Source organism: Canis lupus, chromosome 11, assembly GCF_003254725.2.
Source record: "Canis lupus dingo isolate Sandy chromosome 11, ASM325472v2, whole genome shotgun sequence".
In the NCBI taxonomy this organism is placed as follows: domain Eukaryota; kingdom Metazoa; phylum Chordata; class Mammalia; order Carnivora; family Canidae; genus Canis; species Canis lupus.
In genome coordinates, this window is record NC_064253.1 from 25,990,657 (window position 1) to 26,012,556 (window position 21,900).

A 21,900-nucleotide genomic window follows, 5' to 3' on the forward strand; every position below is an offset into this window, starting at 1 on the left:
TTCTCCAGGAGACACTCAGAGCCCTCAGCTTGGCCTTGTCACCAATGCTCTGGCTCTCCCTCCTAAGGTGAGAGAGACAGGCTCCTTTGTTTAGCATTAACACAGCAGCCCCACTGCCAGAGGGGACTGGGCCAAGGCCCCAGGTCAGAACTTTCAGGCTTGTTCTACAATGTAGACCAGGGCCTTGAAGATTGCCACAGGAAAAGAGACCCTAGGATTGGAGGTCACGGGACACTGACCTCATCTGCTCTAAGCACTTGGCTGGTTACAAGTGGTACAAGCATTGTTAACCACATTAACAGTGTAAATAGCCCACATACTCCATGTCCCATCCTGGTGAGCCCTCTTATTTTGGTCCTCAAGGCTCAGAGAGCTCAGTTCTCAGAGAAGCTGCTGAAGGACAGCCAGAGGTTAGAGCTGCTGAACCCCATACCTCTGTTCCTAAAACCTCCCTCTACCCCAAGCCATTGGCTTCTACTTCACTTCCTTGGTGCTTCATTACTCTTCGGTGGCACCCACTACCCGTATGCAAGCCCAGCAGGAGTGATATTGCTACCAGAAAGTTGGCTGGCACAGTAAATGCTGCCTCTGCCAGCACAGCAGCAACAGGGGGCAGTGAGGACACTGTGATAAATACTGGCTCAGAGCTGATGAAACTCCATTGTGGCAGCTGCCAGGGCTTGCCATCCACCTTGCCACAGTGCCAGCAGCCTACGCTTGAGAACAGACCCAAGTGTCACCATAGTGGGGCACTAGTCAACAACGGCTGGGACCAGAAGGACAAAGGGGAGAAAGGTGGGTCGAGGCTCTGTGGTCATAGGACAAGTCAGCTGAGTGACACAGGTCAATGAGCCTGAATGTTTGCACAGGAAAATTAAGATGATCATGTACTCACTGTTGTGAAGATTGAACAAGATTATGCACATGAAGCACATAACATAGTACCTGATTAAACTCTCCACAAAAGCTGTTACTTTCTAGGCCATGGGCCCAGGTTCATAAAAGGGCTAGAAAGATGCTCCTTCTGAGGATGCCCCATTTAAAAACCAGGCCAGGACCAGCCCCTGTTTCTTGGCACAGGTTCCTTTAGCAACAGAACACTCCTGCCCCACACCAGTGCTCAGTACTCTCCTGTGAACAATATTTCAGTAGCACTGAGCCGAGCAGCAGAGCCTAAAATAGCATTTGCAGAGTGAGGCACATGTCATTGCTTCTCCTGTGTTTCAGAAGTGCAAGGAAATAAAGTTTTCAATCATTTGCTCAGAAAGCTCGGCCACCCACCACCTGCCTTCCTTTCAGGGCACTCACATGCCACAATCTCTCTTCTGCTGGAAAATGAAGGTCCTAAGGCCTGCAGCAGCAGCCATCCCTTGGAAGGACCACACTGTTCCCCTCCAGTGGGCCACAGAGTGACTGCTCTTTCAAAGCAGCACTGTGGGGACAAAGAACCTATGCACTTAGAATTCAGAGTGTGTTTCACAGGGAGAGGGCTGGGCTCAGTACCTGGCCGAAGGGCCTGCCACTCATAGGTCGGGTGAAACACCTCCAGGACCTCAGAGTCCAGCTCCTCTTCTGCTGTGGTATCCTTTCTCTCCGCTTCTTTGGTGCTGCTCTTCTCTGGGCTGGTGAGCGCAAACTCCTTCAGAGAAAGGAAAACACAGGGCGTGACCCACTATCAGGCATCAGGCAAACAGAAAGAACATGGCCTGGGTGGTACATTCTTCTCCTCTATACTCCTCCCCTTCCCATCCTTACTTATACCCTTCACAGGCTTAGCCTCAAAACCAGTATGAGTGAGGTGATACAGTTAATCAACACGTAGCATATGTTATGTGTATATAGCACTTCTGTATATGAGTAAGGAAAAACTCCACAAAATTCAATACTATCTCAAGGGGGTTAAGAAAACAAGCTGGGGAGAAGGGGTGTCAAAGGAGACAATAAAAGCCTTTTGCTTTTTACTTGCTGTGTTATTATACAGTCTGACATTTGAAACTCTTACCTAGTTGCTCTTACAAGTAAAAAAGATATATATAGAAGAAAAAAATGCACACATGAATGGGAGAATAAGTCTTCAAATGGTCACCCTGGACATACAGAAGCTGCCAGCTGGGGCCCAGCTGGTTCCAATGAAGCCCAGCAGGGCACAAAAGGGGCCTGGCAATTCCTCAGGGTACCCACAGGGCATAAATGACCTCTTGGGATGTTACAATCCATGGTGGTGGAAGGGCTACAAATGGGAAGCTTGAAAGTCTGGCTGGAGTTAGGGAGGAGTGAGAGAGGAAGAAGTCAAAGCTGAAAACCAATTCCTAAAACCTGTTTCCTTCCACCTCATGGAGAGCATGAAGGATTCACGAGATGGTATCTGTGGAGCACTTTGAGCTCAGGAGACAGAGATGCAAGATAAATACAAAGTATTATTCATTTTGCTCCTTTACAGCCTCCCGTCCTTCCTGTCCCATATTTAAATCTTTCTTGCATAAGAGCAGTAGAGCCTCAGGAAACTATAACCAGAGGGTTCCAGAGCTCTGAGATAGCCAAGGAGGAACCCCTACTAGCACACCGGGAGGTTAGTTCAACCTTCCCACCTCCTGAATCTTCCCCTAGTAACAGTGTATTTCATGATTTCCTACGAACCCAAACCTGAGCTAGGACCTTTACACACATCTCATTATGGTTTCCCAACAATTTTAACCTTGCATGGGAGGGAGCAATGCATCTCTTCCAAGCAGCACCCCAGTTCCAAATAGGTATCCCCACCTACCCAGTTCCTTAGGGTGTCACCTTTAATTAGCTGTCAGAGGGAAGGTAAGGTCAAGGTGTTAGTTACTGGTAATGACAATGGAAAGTCCCTTCAAGGATTTTTACATTTTAACAAGAAATAAAGGCATGATATTCAAATAGCAGGATTTCAGGTCTTGTTAAGGACCAGTAAGGAGGCAATCTTGGACAAGAATTCCCCAAATCATGTCACAAGCAATGAGAGGCAGAGACTACAGCATGATGGTTAAGAACTCAAGCTCCACATCACATAACCCAAAGTTTGAATCCCAGTTTCCTACGCCTCCCAGAAAGTTAATTAATTTTCTAGGCCTGTTTTCACACTTGTAAAGTAGAAGTCATGGTGACACCTAGTTCATATATTACATGAGGCACCACCTTGTAAACTATTAACCCTGGGTACATGGTAGCCATTACTCTTATTACGTGTAAAGACAATCATAGGTTCCAGGTTGGATGAGTCTGTGCTATGACATCCAACAGTGACTCTACACTATGACATGATTCAGGCAGGTCAGGTTTGGTTTGTCGTCATCTGTGCAGCCTGGCCCATCGAACCCCTCCTACTCTTTCAACATGAAATTCACACAGATCTGAGCCAAAAGAAAACTAGGAGAAGAAAAGCAGGCATGCTTATGGGACTACAGGAAAGACAGAATGGCAGGAGACACTGGCCAAAAGCCAGATTTCCTAAGAGCGGGCTCTGGGTTTTTCTCTTTCACCAGCATATCCCCAGAAAAGGACTCAGTTTATGGTCATCCAAGAACAAAGGAATGGAGAAACAATCCACTCCCACAGGCATGTACATCTTCTGGATGCTCTGGACTGAGGCAAACCCAAAGTAGCCATATCTACTAGAACCCAGGTACTAGGCCCACGTTCCAGAACAAAGAGTTCCTTGTCCACAAAGTACCTGAAGCCTATGTAATCCAGGGCCCATCCATGCCGGTCAGCCTCTGCCATAAGCACCATACACTAGACCATGGGACTAGGAGAATGTTAGTAAAATCTGCCTCCAAAGTGTGGGGGGTCAAATGCCTCCAAGGGCCAGGTGGGGCCAGGTGTACAATGGGGAGTGGTACTGCGAAAGTGCTGTGAAAAGTGGAGCCCTCCTGCCTTGACTGAGGAACACAGCTGCTATTCAGCTGGCCCACCACTGCCATGAAAAAAAGAAAACAGGTAAACAGATTTTTATGTCAACTTTTCCTATTTTAGAACACTAAGAGGGCCAAACTAAATGTTTCTAAGCTTTAAACTGCAGCTCTTGCTTTAGTCTATTAGCCAGGTAACTCCTGGCAGGTGTGGCTGTAAGCAAACAACCAAATTCTCATCACCAAGAGAAGCAGAAAGAGGCAACAGGAATGGTAATGATGAAAACATGGCAAAAAGCCCTTCAAACTCAAGGCTGGGCCAGTGTTTATTCTCTTGATGAGGCACTGGGAAGCCTCTTTTTCTAGATTTCTTTCAAGATTAATAAAGTAAACTCAATAAGGACACTGATGAACCACTGAGCCACATGCCTCAAGCCCTAGAGAGGCTACTAATCCCACCACTGTTCAAAATGTTTTTTGAGCTTCCACTTGGTGTCACCTCTGAAACAGATTTTAAGCTACATGCTCACACACGCACACACACATGCACAGACACACACACATGATCTGCCATTATTTTACAGTCCAAATCTGCTTTTAGTAAAGGTGATACAAAATTGGTGCTCCTCTGATCAGCTCACCCTATTCAAATCTAACTCTGAGTGACTTTGGACAGTTTGCCCAAATCACATCTGACAAGTACTGAGGGCATCAGTCAGTTCAAAAGGGGCATTTCAGAAAAGGTTTTGAGGAAAAGCAGGTAACCAGGTTGAGGCTATAATGATAAATCAGCAGCTACCATTGGGAGCTCCAGGCTATAAAGTGCCTTCCAAACCTCACAAATCATCCAAGTTTCAACCGTGAAGAGTACGTTTTTATTCCCATTTTACAGATGAGGACGGGTACAGGGCTTATGCAAAAAATCACACTGCTGAGAAAAGTACAGCAGAAGATTTCAGTCAGGCTTGCCTCGCTCCAAAGCTCATGCATGACTTTTGACTCCCTTCTGTGCATCTGTTCTTAGTCACGGGTCCTACTGATTGTGCCCTGCATGTTGAGGGAATTAAAAGGGGAGGGGGCAGAGTGAGATCACCTTAGCATGTCTGCCAGCGCATCCCCCCTCCCAGGAAGGGAAGACTTTCATGGAGCAAGTCAAAAACCAGTCCAAGAGAAAGGACAACCAAGACTAGCCCCTCTGTACTTAGGCAGTGCCCTCAATAGGAGATAAAGACCAGGAGGTGAGAGAAGCCAGCCAGCCCTTGGTCAGTTCTCAAGTAACCCTTATGTTCTAGTGCCCTCTCAGCTGGCTTCCCATGGCTCCCTTCAGTACTGAAACCTTAGCCCTCTCTTTTCCCTGCCACTATCACTCCAAATACCAATTTCTTCTCAACTGACTGGCAAGACATTCCAGCTAAGGTGTTAGCTACAACAGCTTACCATGTATCACTTCCTTGCACTTGCATGTGAGTAAGAGATTCTTAAGGACCAAAGCCTTTAAGATCCAGGAGAATGAATGAATCTCTAATGGTAAGCTGAGAGACACTGTGACAGAGACAGACTGCCAGGGCAACATTTTGGGACAGGATCCCTCCCTGACAAAGCCCTACATTAAACCATTAAAGCAGCCACCCCCTTACTAAAAATAACAGCTGACATTTATTGACCATACTCTGCCAGTCCCAATGCTAGGTGTTCTCTATATAGAGTCACACTTAATCTACACTTAAGATAGAGATTATCAACCCTATTTTATGGATGAGGAAACAAAGCTCAGAAATGGCCAAACTGGGGATCCCTGGGTGGCTCAGCGGTTTAGCGCCTGCCTTTGGCCCGGGGCGTGATCCCTGGAGTCCCCGGATCGAGACCCACATCGGGCTCCCTGCATGGAGCCTGCTTCTCTCTCTGCCTGTGTCTCTGCCTCTGTGTGTGTCTCTCATGAATAAATAAGTAAAAATCTTAAAAAAAAAAAAAAAAAAAAAAAGAAATGGCCAAACTGGCAAAGTAGGTGGCAAAGGGAACTTACCAAGGGCCTGTGCTCCTTCCACTGGTTCCACTACCTCCCACATCACTATCTTTCCGAAGCCCAGTGACCACACACCCACAACTGCAACCACACTGCTCCTAAGCTGTGGCAACCCAAAGAGATCTGACAACAGAAGCCAGGAAAGGTGGCTAGCTCCAGATCACACCCTCATACACACCAACAGTCTTTACTAGGTGGCCATTAACTTGCACAAATGCCCTTGGGGCCACTAGGAGCTCCTGCCTGGACTCCAGGTTCTGTAGAAAGGATCATGACCACCTCCACCAACCCCACCACCCATTTTCACTGTTGTGAAGGTGGATGGCTGCATAATTTGGATTTTAAATGCCAACAGGGCAGCAATTTTTATGGTATGAGAGAAAAGATGCTTCAACTCCTACTTGTGCTTTAGCACATGATGAAAGATTATGACAAATGGATACAGCTTAGGAACAGACATAAGGATAAAAGTAGCTTCTGTTGATGAAAGTCAGTATTAACATTTTTCTGAGACTAAACTTAATAGAGCTAATATAAATGGGCCAGAATAATTATGGCTCTGAAAGCTCATCTATTTGGTTGGACTATTATCCAAAAGGGACTTACTAACACACAGTCCTTAAGCAAATTCATCAGCACGTTTTTGTTAATTGTGCATCTGCTAAAGCTCATGATGGGGAGCACCAGCTCCTGTGAGCTGCAGGTTGTGGGGGTGGGGGGGACACAGAACCCTGATTCCTTGAGACACTTGGGTGCTTTTCTGGCCAAGGCTATGCCAAAACAGCCCCTAACTCATGCTGTGGGATCTCAATCCTCATTAGCCCTGAGGAAAAGGAAAAAAAAACACACACACACACACACACACACACACACACACACCAGCACCAGCGAGATCTTAAGGAACATAAAAAGCTCAAAAGAGGGCAGCCCTGGTGGCGCAGCAGTTTGGCGCCGCCTGCAGCCTGGGGTGTGATCCTGGAGACCCAGGATCGAGTCCCACATCGGGCTCCCTGTGTGGAGCCTGCTTCTCCCTCTGTGTCTCTGCCCCTCTCTCTCTGTGTCTATGAATAAATAAATAAAGTCTTTAAAAAAAAATAAAAAGCTCTAAAGAATTCGTGACTCTTAACTGCACTTTCTCTTATGCTCCACAAAGTGGGGAGAAAGGCAGAGAGAAAACAAATGACTTTAGAGAGAAGGTGGAAGCTTGCCATGAGCCAGAGGTGAACCTCAGCTGAGCTGGATTGTTATTAAATTCATTACAATTGTCATTTGCACTTCAAGGCCCTCCTGCTCCAAAGCCTGCAGCACTTACCCAACATTTAGTAGGAGCCCCTGAGGTTGGGGAAGGTGGCCAGGGGAGGTTGAAACTGTCAGAAAGCTGACAGTCAAGGCTTCTCAGGAAAGAGGAAAAAGGGGGCACTGGGAGCTGGTCAAGGGCAGACTCTTGCTAGGGCCAGCCAGGAGACAGAACCAGGAGCCTTGGCTTGCTGCAGCCAGGCCAAGCTCAGAGCCTTCTCAGTCATTCTACTCCTGCCTGTGGCAGCGACAGAAACCCTGAGCAGTCAGGTCTAGGTTAATGAAGAGAGGCCTGGAAAGAACAGGGAGAAAAGGACAGAAGGAAAGAAGGAAAGAAAAAAGAGAGACAGAGACAGACGCAGCCCGGGTGGCTCAGGGGTTTAGTGCCACCTTCTGCTCAGGGTGTGATCCTGGGAGACCCAGGATAGAGTCCCACGTCAGACTCCCTGCACAGAGCCTGTTTCTCCCTCTGCCTGTGTCTCTGCCTCTCTCTCTCTCTCTCTCTCTCTCTGTGTGTGTGTGTGTGTGTGTGTGTCTCATGAATAAATAAATAAAATCTTAAAAAAAAAAGAAAGAAAGAAAAAGGTACAAGGGAGACAGTAGAGGAGAAGAAGCAGTCTTAACTTGGTACTCACCACACAGGCAACTAGCTCTTAGAGAGAATCCTGACCTTCTCAATTCTGCTACAAACTGGCTGAATTATTCTGGCCAAGTTACTTAATCTCTGAGCCTTAGTACCCATCTCAAAAGGAGGATAATAACTGTAGCTGTCGGCGTCATCGGGTTGTTGAGGAGATTAAATGAGAATACACAAAAAGCACTTAAAAAACCATTGGCTACATGGTAAACTCATCATCATTACTGGTATTATTATTGTATCATCATCATCATCATATTTTCTCCAAAGAGAACGTATGCCATGAGACCACAGGAGCAGGGCAGGGGAGGCGGGGGAGAAGTACACATACTCCTTGACCCAGTGCTGCCCATATTCCCTTAAGAAAAATAAAAGCTTACCCTACTTTCACAGAAGCCCAGGTAGCATGGAGGCTTTCTTGGACCTTACAGGGACTTTTCTATTTGTGCTAAGGAAGATATTTACCGGGTTCTGATGACTGAGGCAGAAGGTGAAGCAGGAAGCCATCAGCAGCCCAAGCAGCATTCCCAGAAGAGCCATCCTAGAAGGGGGCAGGCCCTGGGAAGCCATAGTTATAGACCTGAGGAATGTAAAAAAAAAAAAAAAAGGAAAAAGAAAACAGAAGGTCAGCAGGAAGCTGGTGCCTGATCCCCTGGCACAGTGATCCTCATGATGTCCTTGTTCAATGAATAATGACATTTTCTGCATAGAGGAATCACAGGTCTTCTACCACAGAATAAGATTTAAAGGAAGTCTCCATCTCCCATAAGGAGTTCAGCCACTCATAGGCAGATATGCATAGAGCCAAGTAGGACCATTACATGAGATACAATAGGCTGTGGTTCCTTCCTTCCGCATTATCAACTTTTTGTCAGGTTGTACAAGGTGATATTGGCTATAACAGTGAGAGAAAGAAACTAATCAACTGATCTGGGTGTGAACAAACCTTAGCCCAAATTTTCATAAGCTTTCATAACCATTCATTTCTAAACCATGCTCACTGTTATACCTGAAGAAAGATGAAATCAGCATCCCACCAACCAACAAAGTTCAATATTCCCAAGCCACAAAGCCTTACACATCACTTTTTAAATGGCCTAACAATCTAAAGTACAGGCCCCAGTAGCTGTGAAAAAGACAAAAGGATAAAAGGATATCCCATGTTCATGGATTAGACTTAATATTGTTAAGATGACAATACTACCCAAAGCAATATGCAGATTCAGTGCAATCTCTATCAAAATACCAATGCTGTTACAGAAATGGAGAAATCCATACTAATACACATATGGAATGTCAAGGGACTGAGAACAGTCAAAAAGATCTTGGGGAAAAAAAAAGAACAAAGAAATACTTCCTGATTTCAAAACTTACTACAAAGCTACAGTAATCACAACAGTGTGATACTGGCATAAGGATAGACATAAAGACCAATGGAATAGAACTGAGGACCCAGAAATAATCATGTACAGTCAACTGATTTTTAACAAGGGTGCTAATAGCACTCTATGGGGAAAAACAGTCTCTTCAACAACTGTTCTGAGACAAGTAAATAGCCGCATCCCTTACACCACATACAAAACTTAATCCAAAATGGATCAAAGACCTAAATTTATGAGCTAAACTTTTATTTTTTTTAAGATGTTATTTATTTATTCATAGAGACAGAGACGGGGGGGGGGGGGCAGAGACACAGGCAGAGGGAGAAGCAGGCATCATACAGAGAGCCTGACATGGGACTCGATCCAGGGCCTCCAGGATCACGTCCTGGGCTGCAGGCGGCGCTAAACCGCTGCACCACGGGGGCTGCCCAAGAGCTAAACTTTTAGAAGAAAATATATAGAAAATCTTCATAACCTTGGGAAGCACCTGGATGGCTGAGTCTTAAGGTTAAGCGTCTGCCTTCGGCTCAGATCATGATCCTAGGGTTCTGGGGCTCAGCAGGGGTCTGCTTCTCCCTCTCCCTCTGTGCTCTCTCTCTCTCTCAAGTAAATAAAATATTTTAGAACAAAATTTTTTTAAAGAAAATCTTCATAACCATGGATTTGGCAGTAATTTCTTTAAAAGGATACCAAACCCACATGTGATTTTTTAAAAAATAGATAAATTGAACTCCTTCAATATTTAAAAACTTTTGTGCCTCAAGGATATTATCAAGAGAGTAGAAAAACAACCAACAAAATAAGAGAAAATATTTGCAAATCACATATTTGATAGGGTTTAAAAACCAGAATATAGGGGCGCCTGGGTGGCTCAGTAGTTGAGCATCTGCCTTTGGTCCTGGGGTCAAGAGCTGTATTGGGCTCCCCACGGGGAGCCTGCTTCTCCCTCTATGTCTCTCTCTCTGTCTCTCATGAATAAATAAATAAAATATTTTTTAAAAATTAAAATTAGGGGATCCCTGGGTGGCTCAGCGGTTTGGCACCTGCCTTTGGCCCAGGGCATGATCCTGGAGACCCAGGATTGAGTCCCACGTCGGGCTCCCTGCATGGAGCCTGCTTCTCCCTCTGCCTGTGTCTCTACCTCTCTCTCTCTCTCTCTCTCTGTCTCTCACGAATAAATAAAATATTTTTAAAAAATTAAAATTAAAATTAAAAAACCCAGAATATATAAACAACTCCTACAACTCAACAAGAAACAAGCAACCCAAATTATATTTTTAAAGATTTATTTATTTATTCATTCAGAGAGAGAGATAGGCAGAGACACAGGCAGAGGGAGAAGCGGGCTCCACACAGGGATCCCCACGTGGGACTCGATCCCGGGTCTCCAGGATCACGCCCTGGGCTGCAGGCGTCGCTAAACCACTGCGCCACTGGGGCCAAGCAACCCAAATTAAAAACAGGCAAAGGACTTGAACAGACATTTCTCTAAAAAAGATATACAAATGCCAACAGGGACATGAAAAGATTCTCAACATCATTAATCATTAAGGAAATGCAAATCAAAGCCACAATGATTTACTACTTGACATCCACTGTGATGGCCATAATCTTTCAAGAAAGGAAAATAACCATTAATAACAAGGATGCAGACAAACTGGAAATCTCATTCATTGCTGGTGGGAATGTAAACTGCTGTGGGACAAATTTTAGTGGTCCCTCAAAAAAGCAAGGGCAGCCCAGTGGCTCAGCAGTTTAGTGCCGCCTTTGCCCCAGGGCGTGATGCTGGAGACCTGGAATCAAGTCCAACGTCAGGCTCCCTGCATGGAACCTGTTTCTCCCTCTGCCTGTGTGTGTGTGTGTGTGTATCTCATGAATAAATAAAATCTTCAAAAAAAAAAAAAAAGCAAAACATAGAATTACCTTATGATTCAGTAATTCCACCGCTAGGTATTTATTCCAACCAACACATCTGAAACAGTGACTCAAACAGATACTTCCATGTGAATTTCATAGTAGCATTATTCACAATAGCCAAAAAATGGAATCAACCCCAATATCCATCAACAGATGAAGTTTTTAAAATGTTGAATATAGGGCAGCCCCGGTGGCACAGCGGTTTTAGTGCCGCCTGCAGCCCAGGGTGTGATCCTGGAGACCCGGGATCGAGTCCCACGTGGGGTTCCCTGCATGGAGCCTGCTTCTCCCTCTGCCTGTGTCTCTGCCTCTCTCTCTCTCTCTCTCTGTCTCTTATGAATAAATAAATAAAATCTTTAAAAAATAAAATAAAATAAAATTTAAATATACATAAAATGGAATATTATTCAGCTGCAAAAAGAATGAAATCCTGACACATGCTTCGATATGAATCAACGTTGAAAACATTATGCCAAGTCAAATAAGCTAGACACAAAAGAACAGATATTGTATGATTCTACTTAAATGAATTCTCTTCAACAGGAAAATTCAGAGAGACAGAAAGTAGATTACAGGTTACCAGGGGAGTTACTGTTTAATGGCTTTCATGGTGAAACAATTTTGGTCAGTACAGCAGAGTGGCAGTCAAGAGAATGTAATCCAAATTGGTGAATCAGGGATCCCTGGGTGGCGCAGCGGTTTAGCGCCTGCCTTTGGCCCAGGGCGTGATCCTGGAGACCCGGGATCGAATCCCACGTCGGGCTCCCAGTGCATAGAGCCTGCTTCTCCCTCTGCCTGTGTCTCTGCCTCTCTCTCTCTCTCTCTCTCTCTCTCTCTGTGACTATCATAAATAAATAAAAATTTAAAAAAAAAAATTGGTGAATCACTATATAGAGTATACCTGAAACTAGTATTACACTGTATGTTCACTAACTGGAATTTAAATTAAAAAAAAAAAGAGAGAGAGAGAAACACGTGTGGTTTTAAAAAGATTGGCAAATGATCTAGGCAAGAAAAAAAAACAAAATAAAACATGCTAAAAATTAAGAAGCCTTAGAAAAAGTCAGAACGTGTCAGTATTAGTCTAGACCCTCATAAATGGTTTGTGTTTTGGTCACTCAGCCCTCATACACCTCATTAGGCAGTTTACTCAATAGAGGCTCAATGGTGTTCGTTATAGGGGAACATCTCTGAAGACTACGGTGTTTACCTTTCCTCTTTCCTATTCCTGCCATACTTCACACTCCACCTCAGGAAACTGATCCTGTAACAGGATTGCAGGGGGACCCAAAACCCAATCTGAACCCATTCTCAGAGGTTATTACCCCCTTGCCCAGCCCATACCTTCTCAGAGGCAGACAGAAACTTTCCCTAAGGACATCTGGAGCCATAAAGGAAAACAGCCCTGCTGGACCGGCCCTGTGCTAAAAAAGCATAGCCAAATGGAAAAGCAAAGGCTTGGGCACTAAAAATAGCTGCTACACTCACCCAGCAGCAAAAGCCTTTGCTTTCTGCCAGCTTCTCCCCTCTTTTTTCGTCGACAAAATGGAACGGCTGAGTGCCACAAGAGCTTTCCCCAGCAACCTGGTTCCCTGGGGCACCAATCACACTGACAGACAGGGAGTGAGTTCACAGCACAGCATTAGGTTCTGGACCGGTGCCTGACCACGCAGGGGGCGGTGGGCAGGTAGGAGACAGGGCTTGGCAAGGATGAACAAAGAACAGAGGCTTCCACATCACAAGTGAAAAGGCTGGAAAGGCCCAGGAAATGGATCCTGAGAACACACGGCCCTGGAGCTTCCTATAATGCCCCCATACCTTTCCCAATCCACAGCCTTCGCTGTGGAGAAAAGGAGAATGAAAAATGGGAGCAAGGGCGCAAATTGGGAAATGCACCGTAAGAGAAGACAGAGACTCACCCCAAAGCCACAGACTTCCCCTCCCTGCACAAAGAGTGTTCACATGTGCATGGATGGACACACACACAGCCAAACACTCCCTTCTCGCAGCCAGGGACAAACATGGGAGTTGATGCTGGGGGAAAAGAGGAGGAGAAAGAGATAAATGAGAATGAATTAGTCAAGGGCAAAGAAGACAAATGAGCAGGAGGAGGAAAGACAGAAGAGACAGAGGCACGAGGTTGGGGGCAGCCAGTACACACGGCAGCTTCCCTGCCTCCCGGAGCGGGACATAGAGTGGGGGCGAGAGAAACGGCAGCTCCCACAGGGCTCCAGGCCGCCTCCGCCTCCTGCACACACGCTTGTGCCCTCAGAAGCATGTTATGCCAATACTAAGGATGAGAGATCGATTCGCAAATAGATCCTTCATCTCCCCCCGGCAATTCCACACGGACTGCACACCTGACCTATTTATAGCCTCCATATATTTCTGTGAAACAGTAAGAGAGAGAACATGTTGTGGGAAAAAGGTGCCGGGGGACAGAGCTAGGTGAACTGAGGCTGGGAAAAAGGATGGAGACCATTTCCCAGGCTCTGCAGGGTACCCTAAGAGCCAGTGCACGCTCTGCAACATGCATGGGTGATGGCATCCTGGGTCCTGCCAAGGCCTGGCCTGCAGCCACATCAACTTGGGCTTGGTCCTTATTCAAGCAGCAGCAGGTGGAAAACACACAGGCAGTTTTCTCTAGGCTTTATGCTCAACCTGGGATGCGGGGTATGGGGGTGAGAAGCGGAAAAGCGGAAGTGGCACACTGCTGTTTTATCAGGACAGCCCACAACACAACCAGGGATTTTGGTGGCCAGGCTGCAGCAGCAGCAACAAAATTAAACACTACACTGACATGAGTAAAGATAAAGTCACAGCATCCCTTTGAGGAATAGTTGGCATACCTGGCCTGAGGTTAGTGCCCTTCCTAAACCTTCCCAAACCGTACTTGCCACCCACTAACCTGGATTTGCCTCATCACCTGAACCCTGCACACACTACAGGACAAACCTCTCACTAGAGCACAGAGCAACATCTTTACATCTATGGTCTTTTGACTTAAACCACCACCACTCAGTCTGGAAAAGGAAATCTATTTCAACGTCCTACCAGTAACTCTTTCCTTAAGTATCTTTGGGCTTTGGGACAAAAAGATAAAGAAAAAAAAAATGGTAATAAGGACTTGAAATGCCCCCTTTTTTTTTCTATCAAAACTGGCCAGGACACCTGGTGGCTCAGTGGTTTAGTGCCTGCCTTTGGCCCTGGAGTCCCGGGATCGAGTCCCACATCAGGCTCCCTGCATGGAGCCTGCTTCTCCCTCTGCCTCTGTCTCTGCCTCTCTCTCTGTGTGTCTCTCATGAATAAATAAATAAAATCTTAAAAAAAAAAAAAAACTGGCCATCTGTAGACTGCACCTCTACTTATGTAGAGGTTGGAGGCTCTTGGCAAACTGTATTTTGAGCTAACTGTACTATACAGCTTACCAGAGTGGATGCTTGGGGCATGGGTGGGAGGAGGCCTTTGGACTCACCAGCCTTTGCCTCTGTACCTCATGTCTTCTATTCCATTCAGACAGGACGGGGGGGGGGGGGGGGGGGGGGGGCTGGATAAAAAAGACATCATCCTGGAACTTTTATCTTCTCTCAAGGCAGGAAAACAAAAGAATGTGATGAAGGTGGCAAGAAGCCAACAGAGGAAGGAGAAGTGGGACCACTGGATCTCTGGAAGCCTCTTACATGGGTGGCAGGCCCCATGGACAGTGGTATCGTGTCAAGGCCAGAGCACAGGGAGAAGAGGAAAAGGTCACAAGTGTCCCAGACAAGCAGAACCATCCCAGCAAGTTTCCTGGGAGCACTCTGAACTTCACCTCAAAAAATGCTCACATTCTTAACCTACAGAGTGTGTCCATGTATTTGTTTCCCCAAATCTCGAAGTGAAGAAAACAAGAATTCCTACTTCCATCTTAAAAGAAGGAAAATGAAGCAAAGTGATAAAAACCTTCTATAGAAAGTATAGTACATGAATTTAGAGTCAGAATTACCTAAGGCCAATTCTTAGCTCTGTCAATTCCTACCTATCCTATATGATCTTTTTTTTTATCCTATATGATCTTGAACACGACTGCACTAGGCCTCAGTTTCTTATCTGTAATATGGGCAGAGTAAGAGCTCCTACTTCAAGGAGTGTCAGGGAGGATTAAATAAATGTATGGAAAGTGCTTAATAAAGTACCTGGCACCCAGTTATCATTAGAGTAGGGATGACGACTCACTCTTGGACCCGCAGGCCATCAGGGCCAGGCCAGGCACCCTGGAACCACTCTCCAGGGTTCTACCTTCTGCAGAATCTACACAAAACTTTAATTGACCCTATAGCTCAAACTTTAGGACCAAAGCCTTCTGTTAGGTATCTACTCCCAGGCAAAGGAAACAGATGTTACAGGACAAACCACACACACACACATGCACGCACCTGAAAATGTAAAGATGAAAGCCAATTTTCTGCTGAGCCCCTAGGCAGACCCAACACATTCAGGGCTTTTTCCCAGCATACTGGTGGCCACAGAGCAAGGCCACCATCATGCAGAACTGCTGGCTGCCACAACAGCTGTAAAACAACCTTCTGCTTTACATACTGAAGGTTAGAAGATGAGCTCTTCCTACAGACACACATTCATTACTATTTATGGGCTGCACAAACTCATACATACATACACAGAGTCACTCACCTCTGCACAAACAGAAACTCGCTGCCTAATTTGAGCAAATATGAAGCCGAAGAAACAAAGCAAAGAGGACACTGAAAGGACAGCCCTGACAGGAGAAAACAATGAGCAAAGGCTTAGGAAAAGAAATGGATTTTTAAAGAAAAATTTAAAGGACAAGAGAAGTAAGTTTGGAACAGTCAAACAAACAGCCTCTTCCCCCTAAAACATAAACTAAATAGAAAGTCAGGAGGTAAAGAGCAATTAAATCCAGAGAGCCTTTGGACAACAAAAGAAATGTGGCTTCCAATGCCAGCCTAGCCCAGGTAACCAGCTGGGTGATGGACAGGGAACATCCTTAACCACTACCATTTGTGTAATGGGGCCAGTATTTGTCTCAAATACTGAAGTTATGCCTAAAGCCAAGCAAATGGACAGTGGTCTCAACAGACCCGAGGTACCCAAGAAGTAAAGTGATTCGAGGAAGCTGTTGGAAATAGAAGGTTCACAAGAGACCTAAGCCTCTGCCTGGACCAAAATCCACTCATGCAGCCTTCAGAAGAGAGTCCATGAGAGCCCTGTCCAGGAGTGGCAATATAAGGACAGATGCTGGCCCCACGAGAGAGCACATGGAGCCCAGAAGGACTCCAGGAGCCCAGTGAGGCCTAGAGCCCTGGAAGGAGGGCAACATGGGATGGCGTAAAATAGGAACAGAGCATTCCTGATCCCTGCTCAATACTCTGTATTCCAAAAGGTGAGGAACACAACCAATCCCTGGAATACCCCAGTAGGGAAGAAAACACGTCTTCAAGAAGGTAGCTAAGCATATTAGCAAAAAACCTGCAATCTCAGAGACAAAAGACAGTGGCTCCAGCTAAAAGAAATCAAGTGATAAGAGGAAAGAGAGCAAAAGCAAAAGAGACAAAGCAAATAGGGGCACAGCCTGGCCCTCTCCAGACCTATGCTACTCAACCACAGCCTTCAATAAATCTGAATGCTAGAAGAGAGTTTATGATTCAATCTTCATTTGGACTGCTAAAGATCTAAAAGACAGTGGGCACTCAATTGCTACATAAAGAACCACCAGAGTTCAATGCCTTTAGGCATGAAGCTTGTCAGTGGATCCAGGAAGGCTCTGGCAACTTCATAACCCATCAAAGACAGAGAGGGAGAGAAGGCTAGGGCAGGGTCAAAACTTTGGTACCATCAGCACAGAGGTAATAATCAAAGCAACAAGAACAGCGTCCCTAAGACAGGAGAAAAAGGAACAATGGGCAAGAATAATCTTCAAGTCATGGCTGGAATTTAGGAAAAGAAAGCAAAACAAGGCTATCAAACAAGGAATAATGACAATAGTGCAGAATCAAACAGGTCAACAGAGGAGAGAACTCATAGAAAATTCAGTTATAGGCAATGATGTCAAGGGATCAGTCAGAATGAGGATGAGAAAAGCCACTGGATTTGGCAACGAGGAAGCCAGAGGGCCCTGCAAAGGAGGGTTCATGGGAGAAGAAATAGAGGCACAAAAGTAGAATACTTGACTAGGTTCAGTGAAGTGTGAAGATGTGAGCTCACTTCTCTAAATCCATTTTTTTTTTCAATATTATCACTCGAGTCTTAATGATCACAGAGAAAAAATTGACTCCAGTGGTCAGGTCCTGCAGATGGATCCTCCAATGCCATACAATAGTCTCCTATGGTGGTGTAGACCTACACCCTCCAACACACACGTCCTTGGGATAGTGACAGGCATAGTCACACAGCAAAAAGAGGGGGCAGGGGGATCCCTGGGTGGCGCAGCGGTTTAGCGCCTGCCTTTGGCCCAGAGCGCGATCCTGGAGACCCGGGATCGAATCCCACGTTGGGCTCCCGGTGCATGGAGCCTGCTTCTCCCTCTGCCTATGTCTCTGCCTCTCTCTCTCTCTCTCTCTCTCTCTCTCTCTGTGTGTGTGACTATCATAAATAAATAAAAATTTAAAATAATAAATAAATAAATAAATAAATAAATAAATAAATAAATAAATAAAAGAGGGGGCAGGGAGGCAAACTCTTCAAGAACAAATTCCCATTAGACACAACTCCACCTTTCCTAAGCTCTCAGCCATGCCTCAGACTGCTTTGAAGCTTTAGTCCTCCTTGTACTGTGTAATATGGGATAGAGAGAAATACTCCAATGACATCAAATCCCCTAGGACTCAAATGCAGTATCTGGGCCACCCACAGGAAAATAAAATCTGTCTCATGGTAATTACAGTCAACATTCATAAAGCATTTGCTATGCTCCAAGCTCATTGACTCTTCTTAATAACCGCTGACAGGGTTCTAATATGAAGGAACTGAAATTGAGAGAGGTTAAATAACTTACCTGAGCTCATGCAGCCAAAGAGTGGTAGGTAGTAAAGAATTCAAGCCAGTTTGGCCCAGAACCCATCCTCTTTCCATAGGCCATGCTGCCCTTCCAGTGGTCTATGAATCAGCCACAGAAACTGGACTCATTTTACTTATTCTACAACAGTGTGACTACAAAGGTACACATTTTGTGTCAGGAGAGAAAATTTTAAATGAGCTCACTGGGGCCCTCTTGTGGAAAGACCACCTCTACCATGTCCAAGTTTCTAGGATGCACACAGGTGCACACAACACACACACATTTTGATTGGTGAATGCCCTCAGGACAGCACAGCACACAAATGAGGCACAGACACTCCAGAGTAAGAACACCTTTGATTTGAATTGCAGTCAGATCACTGGCACCCTGTGTGGCTTGACCTCTTAACCTCCCATCATGCAGGCTTCCCAACTGAACAGGAAGTAGAAGTATCGCTACTCTACAACCTCAAGCAACCCCCTCATATATACCCAACTTTCTGACAAGAACTCAGCAGGGGGAGGGGAGAAGGGCAACTATATTGGCCAAGATGACATACAAGCTTCTTTCCAACTAGTCTGTGATCATAACATCCCCACTTTCCATCCAGGGAACACTGAGGACAGGATTACCTCTACATGGCAGAAGAAAAGGGAGCCCAAAAAGGTGAATGTCATGTGCCTAACCACATGTAAGTGACCAAGTGAGTCAAAGAAATATCCCAGACCTAGTCAGTGTATTCTCCTAGGCCCCAGATTACAAGCTCCCAGCAAAGAGTGGGCAAACAGACCTACCTCTTATACTTGCTCCCTGACCCTGCCTGAGGTCCTAAAAGTGATGGGTCTTTGTCTGATAAAAGTGAAGGGTACTAGAAGCTCCACTCTACTCTGCTCCACCTCCACTCCAGTGTAATGAAAAGAATGTGGGCTCTGGATTTCAACCCAGGTCTTCTCAACTAGTTGCAGGACTTTGGGCTAGCTGTTTACCCTCTCCAGGCTTCAATTCCTTTATCTACAAAAGGACTTGACAGTAACTATTTTACTTTGTAGGATGGTGATTGGTATTAAGTGAGATGTTATGAAGCACACAGCACAGCACCTAACATGAAGTGAGGGCTCAAGAAGCTTGTAGCTTTCATGAACAACTCTTTTTTTTTTTTTTAAAGATTTTATTTATTTATTCATGAGAGACACAGAAGGAGAGAGAGCGGCAGAGACACAGGCAGAGGGAGAAGCAGGCTCCACGCAGGGAGCCCGATGTGGGACTTGATCCCAGGACTCCAGGATCGCGCCCTGGGCCGAAGGCAGGCGCTAAACCGCTGAGCCACCCAAGGATCCCCATGAACAATGAACAACCATTCTGAGAGAAAATTCTGAGTCAAGGACAGGATAAACAAAAGCAGTGAGAGCTTCATTCTCTTTCAGAATCATCTTGTGTTCTGAGAGCCAAGTCTCCCTTTGGAACTCAGTTTCCCTGAGCCACAGGCCTGCCCACGCACCTGGACTACACTCTAGGTGGCTACATAGGCATTTCCACGGAAACCTCAGCAATGTGGACTGGCTCTGCATCGGTGTCCACGAAAGAAATGACTGACAGCGCCAGCCACTTCAGAGCCCAGCTTCCTGGTGACTTGGGCCTGTCTCTAAACTCCAATTTCTCTAAGGAGAGAATAGGGAGGCCAGGAACAGCTGGGGCAAATTTAGCAGATCTAGACTGCTTGGACCACCCTTGATAGGGTCAGCTGGCATCCAGAGAGTAAGGCACCAGGTCCTCCTTCTCCCTCTCCTTTAAAATAATAAATGGATTTTCTGACAGTAGGCACAATGGGCTCTCTCTATAGCCTGCTCCCAAAGAATGCCAGGGACTTTCACATACTCATGCACATACAACCTGGGGTGGGGGCAGAATCAGAAGTCATCTTTCCTTTCCCCTCCTGCCTCCAAGCTTCCAGAGAACGTCAGGTCCTCCTAGTGAAACTATGATAGGGAGGAAGGTATGACTTCCAGCCCATAGCTCCAAATGGACTATGTGCCAATCAGTAAGTACACCAACCCTTTTTCTGTACTAGCCACTCTGGCACTTTGGACTGTAAGCATTCAGCATTCAGAATCTAGGAACAGGTACTTCATAAAGACATTTTACCGTTAGCCTCCATCTCCTGAGCACACTGAACACCATACTATAGAACAGAACATACAAAAGATACATTGTTGCCCTCAGGTAGCTGATGTCCCATTCGCAATGAATGGATAACATGGTCTTGCACAAATGAGTTTCAGATGGTACAATCACCAAAAAGAAAGTCCTCTTAAGAAATAAGGCACAAGAAAATAGATGCCGTTCTATGCAACTTGAGACACAAATTACAACTTTGAAATGATGAGATGAGCAACAATTAAGTTCTTCCTTAAACTAATTCAGGAGCCCCAAGAAAACAGCATTAACTTACAGAAACAATTAGTGCAGCATGAGGACAGGTCACCAAGCATGGAACTCGCTACTACCATGTTGGCATTGACTATGTCTTCCAGGTAAATCAGCAACTGAAACATCATATTTTATTTTTAACATGCCTGAGAGTCCAAGACTATTTATAATCCCAGATCCTTAAAAACTTGAAAGGAGGATAAATTTTAAAATGTACACATTTACATACGTGGGCAGAAACACAAAAATCAGATGCCTCTCAACACAGCTTAGGGAGCCATAACTCACGGCTTTCACAATCCCACCTAACACCCAAAGAAAATCCGGGTGCCTTCTCCAAGAGATGGTGGGAGGCTGGGTAGGTAGCCAAGAAACAAAGAAATCTAAACTCAGCACTTGGCAGGACCATTAAGGATCAGAGGATTTTAAATGCATTGTTTCTGACTCTAAATATGTGTACATTTATTACCAATTTGGGATCAGAAACCACATTTAGTTCTGCCGTGACCACGCACTAAAAATATTAAGCAGAGTATTGCCTAGGAAACAGCAGTCTTCCCTGCTGCAGCAGCCCCATTTCTGACTCGACTCTGCCATGGTCCCAGGGCTCCCCATCCTGGACTTCACAAGTAGAAATGCCACTGTCCTGCCAAGGCCTCAGTTGCTATTTGGAAGGCAAAGATAGGCGCCGGGGCTAAGGACCACACAACCTTGTCATCCTCTCCAAAGCTGTTACACGGTCAATGAAATTCCATTTCATGGGCCTGTAACAACTAGAACCCACCAGAACGGGAGCTCCATTAGGGTAGGGACAATTGTCCACTTAACTCACTGCTGTATCCTCACTGCCCAGTACTATGTCTGGTACTCAAAAATACCTGTTGATTGAATAAAATCAACACCTTAGAAAGGGGTCATCTGGGGTGCCTGGGTGGCTCAGTCAGTGAAGCACCTGACTTCAGCTCAGGTCATGATCTCAGGGTCCTGGGATCCAGCCTCCAGTCCAGCTCCCTGCTCGGCGTGGAGTGGCTTCTCCCTCTTCCCCTCCCTCTGCTAGTGCACGTTCTCTATCTCTCTCAATCTCTCTCAAACAAATAAATAAATAAAATATTTTTAAAAAGCGGCGGCAGTAGGAGGGGGCAATCTGGAACAGCACAATGTAAAACAGTATTGTCATTAGAACAGGTGAAAAAAATGTTTTAAATAGGTGAAAATATGGACAATGATGATACATGGAAACAAATACATGTTTTTGAGCAGACACAGAACATTATAGCACACATATATGAATTACTATTTTGAAAAAAAGTATGTGTGACCACTGCTATGAT

General features: G+C 45.5%; 1 protein-coding gene across 2 annotated transcripts in view; it reads right to left on the minus strand.

Annotated features, from left to right (window-relative positions):
• The window catches only part of SIL1 (SIL1 nucleotide exchange factor), a 218,792-nt gene that overhangs the window by 154,111 nt on the left and 42,781 nt on the right, over window positions 1-21,900 (minus strand). Inside the window, exons 2-4 of one of the 2 annotated variants that reach the window (XM_049091843.1) lie at window positions 18,140-18,240; window positions 8,294-8,408; window positions 1,504-1,639 (exon numbers count right to left, since the gene is read on the minus strand). In XM_049091843.1, coding sequence (XP_048947800.1) covers window positions 1,504-1,639; window positions 8,294-8,408; window positions 18,140-18,216 — 328 coding nt within the window. In that variant the 5' untranslated portion in view covers window positions 18,217-18,240. The remainder of the gene's footprint in view (window positions 1-1,503; window positions 1,640-8,293; window positions 8,409-18,139; window positions 18,241-21,900) is intronic. The other variant, XM_025432119.3, reaches the window with a different exon arrangement.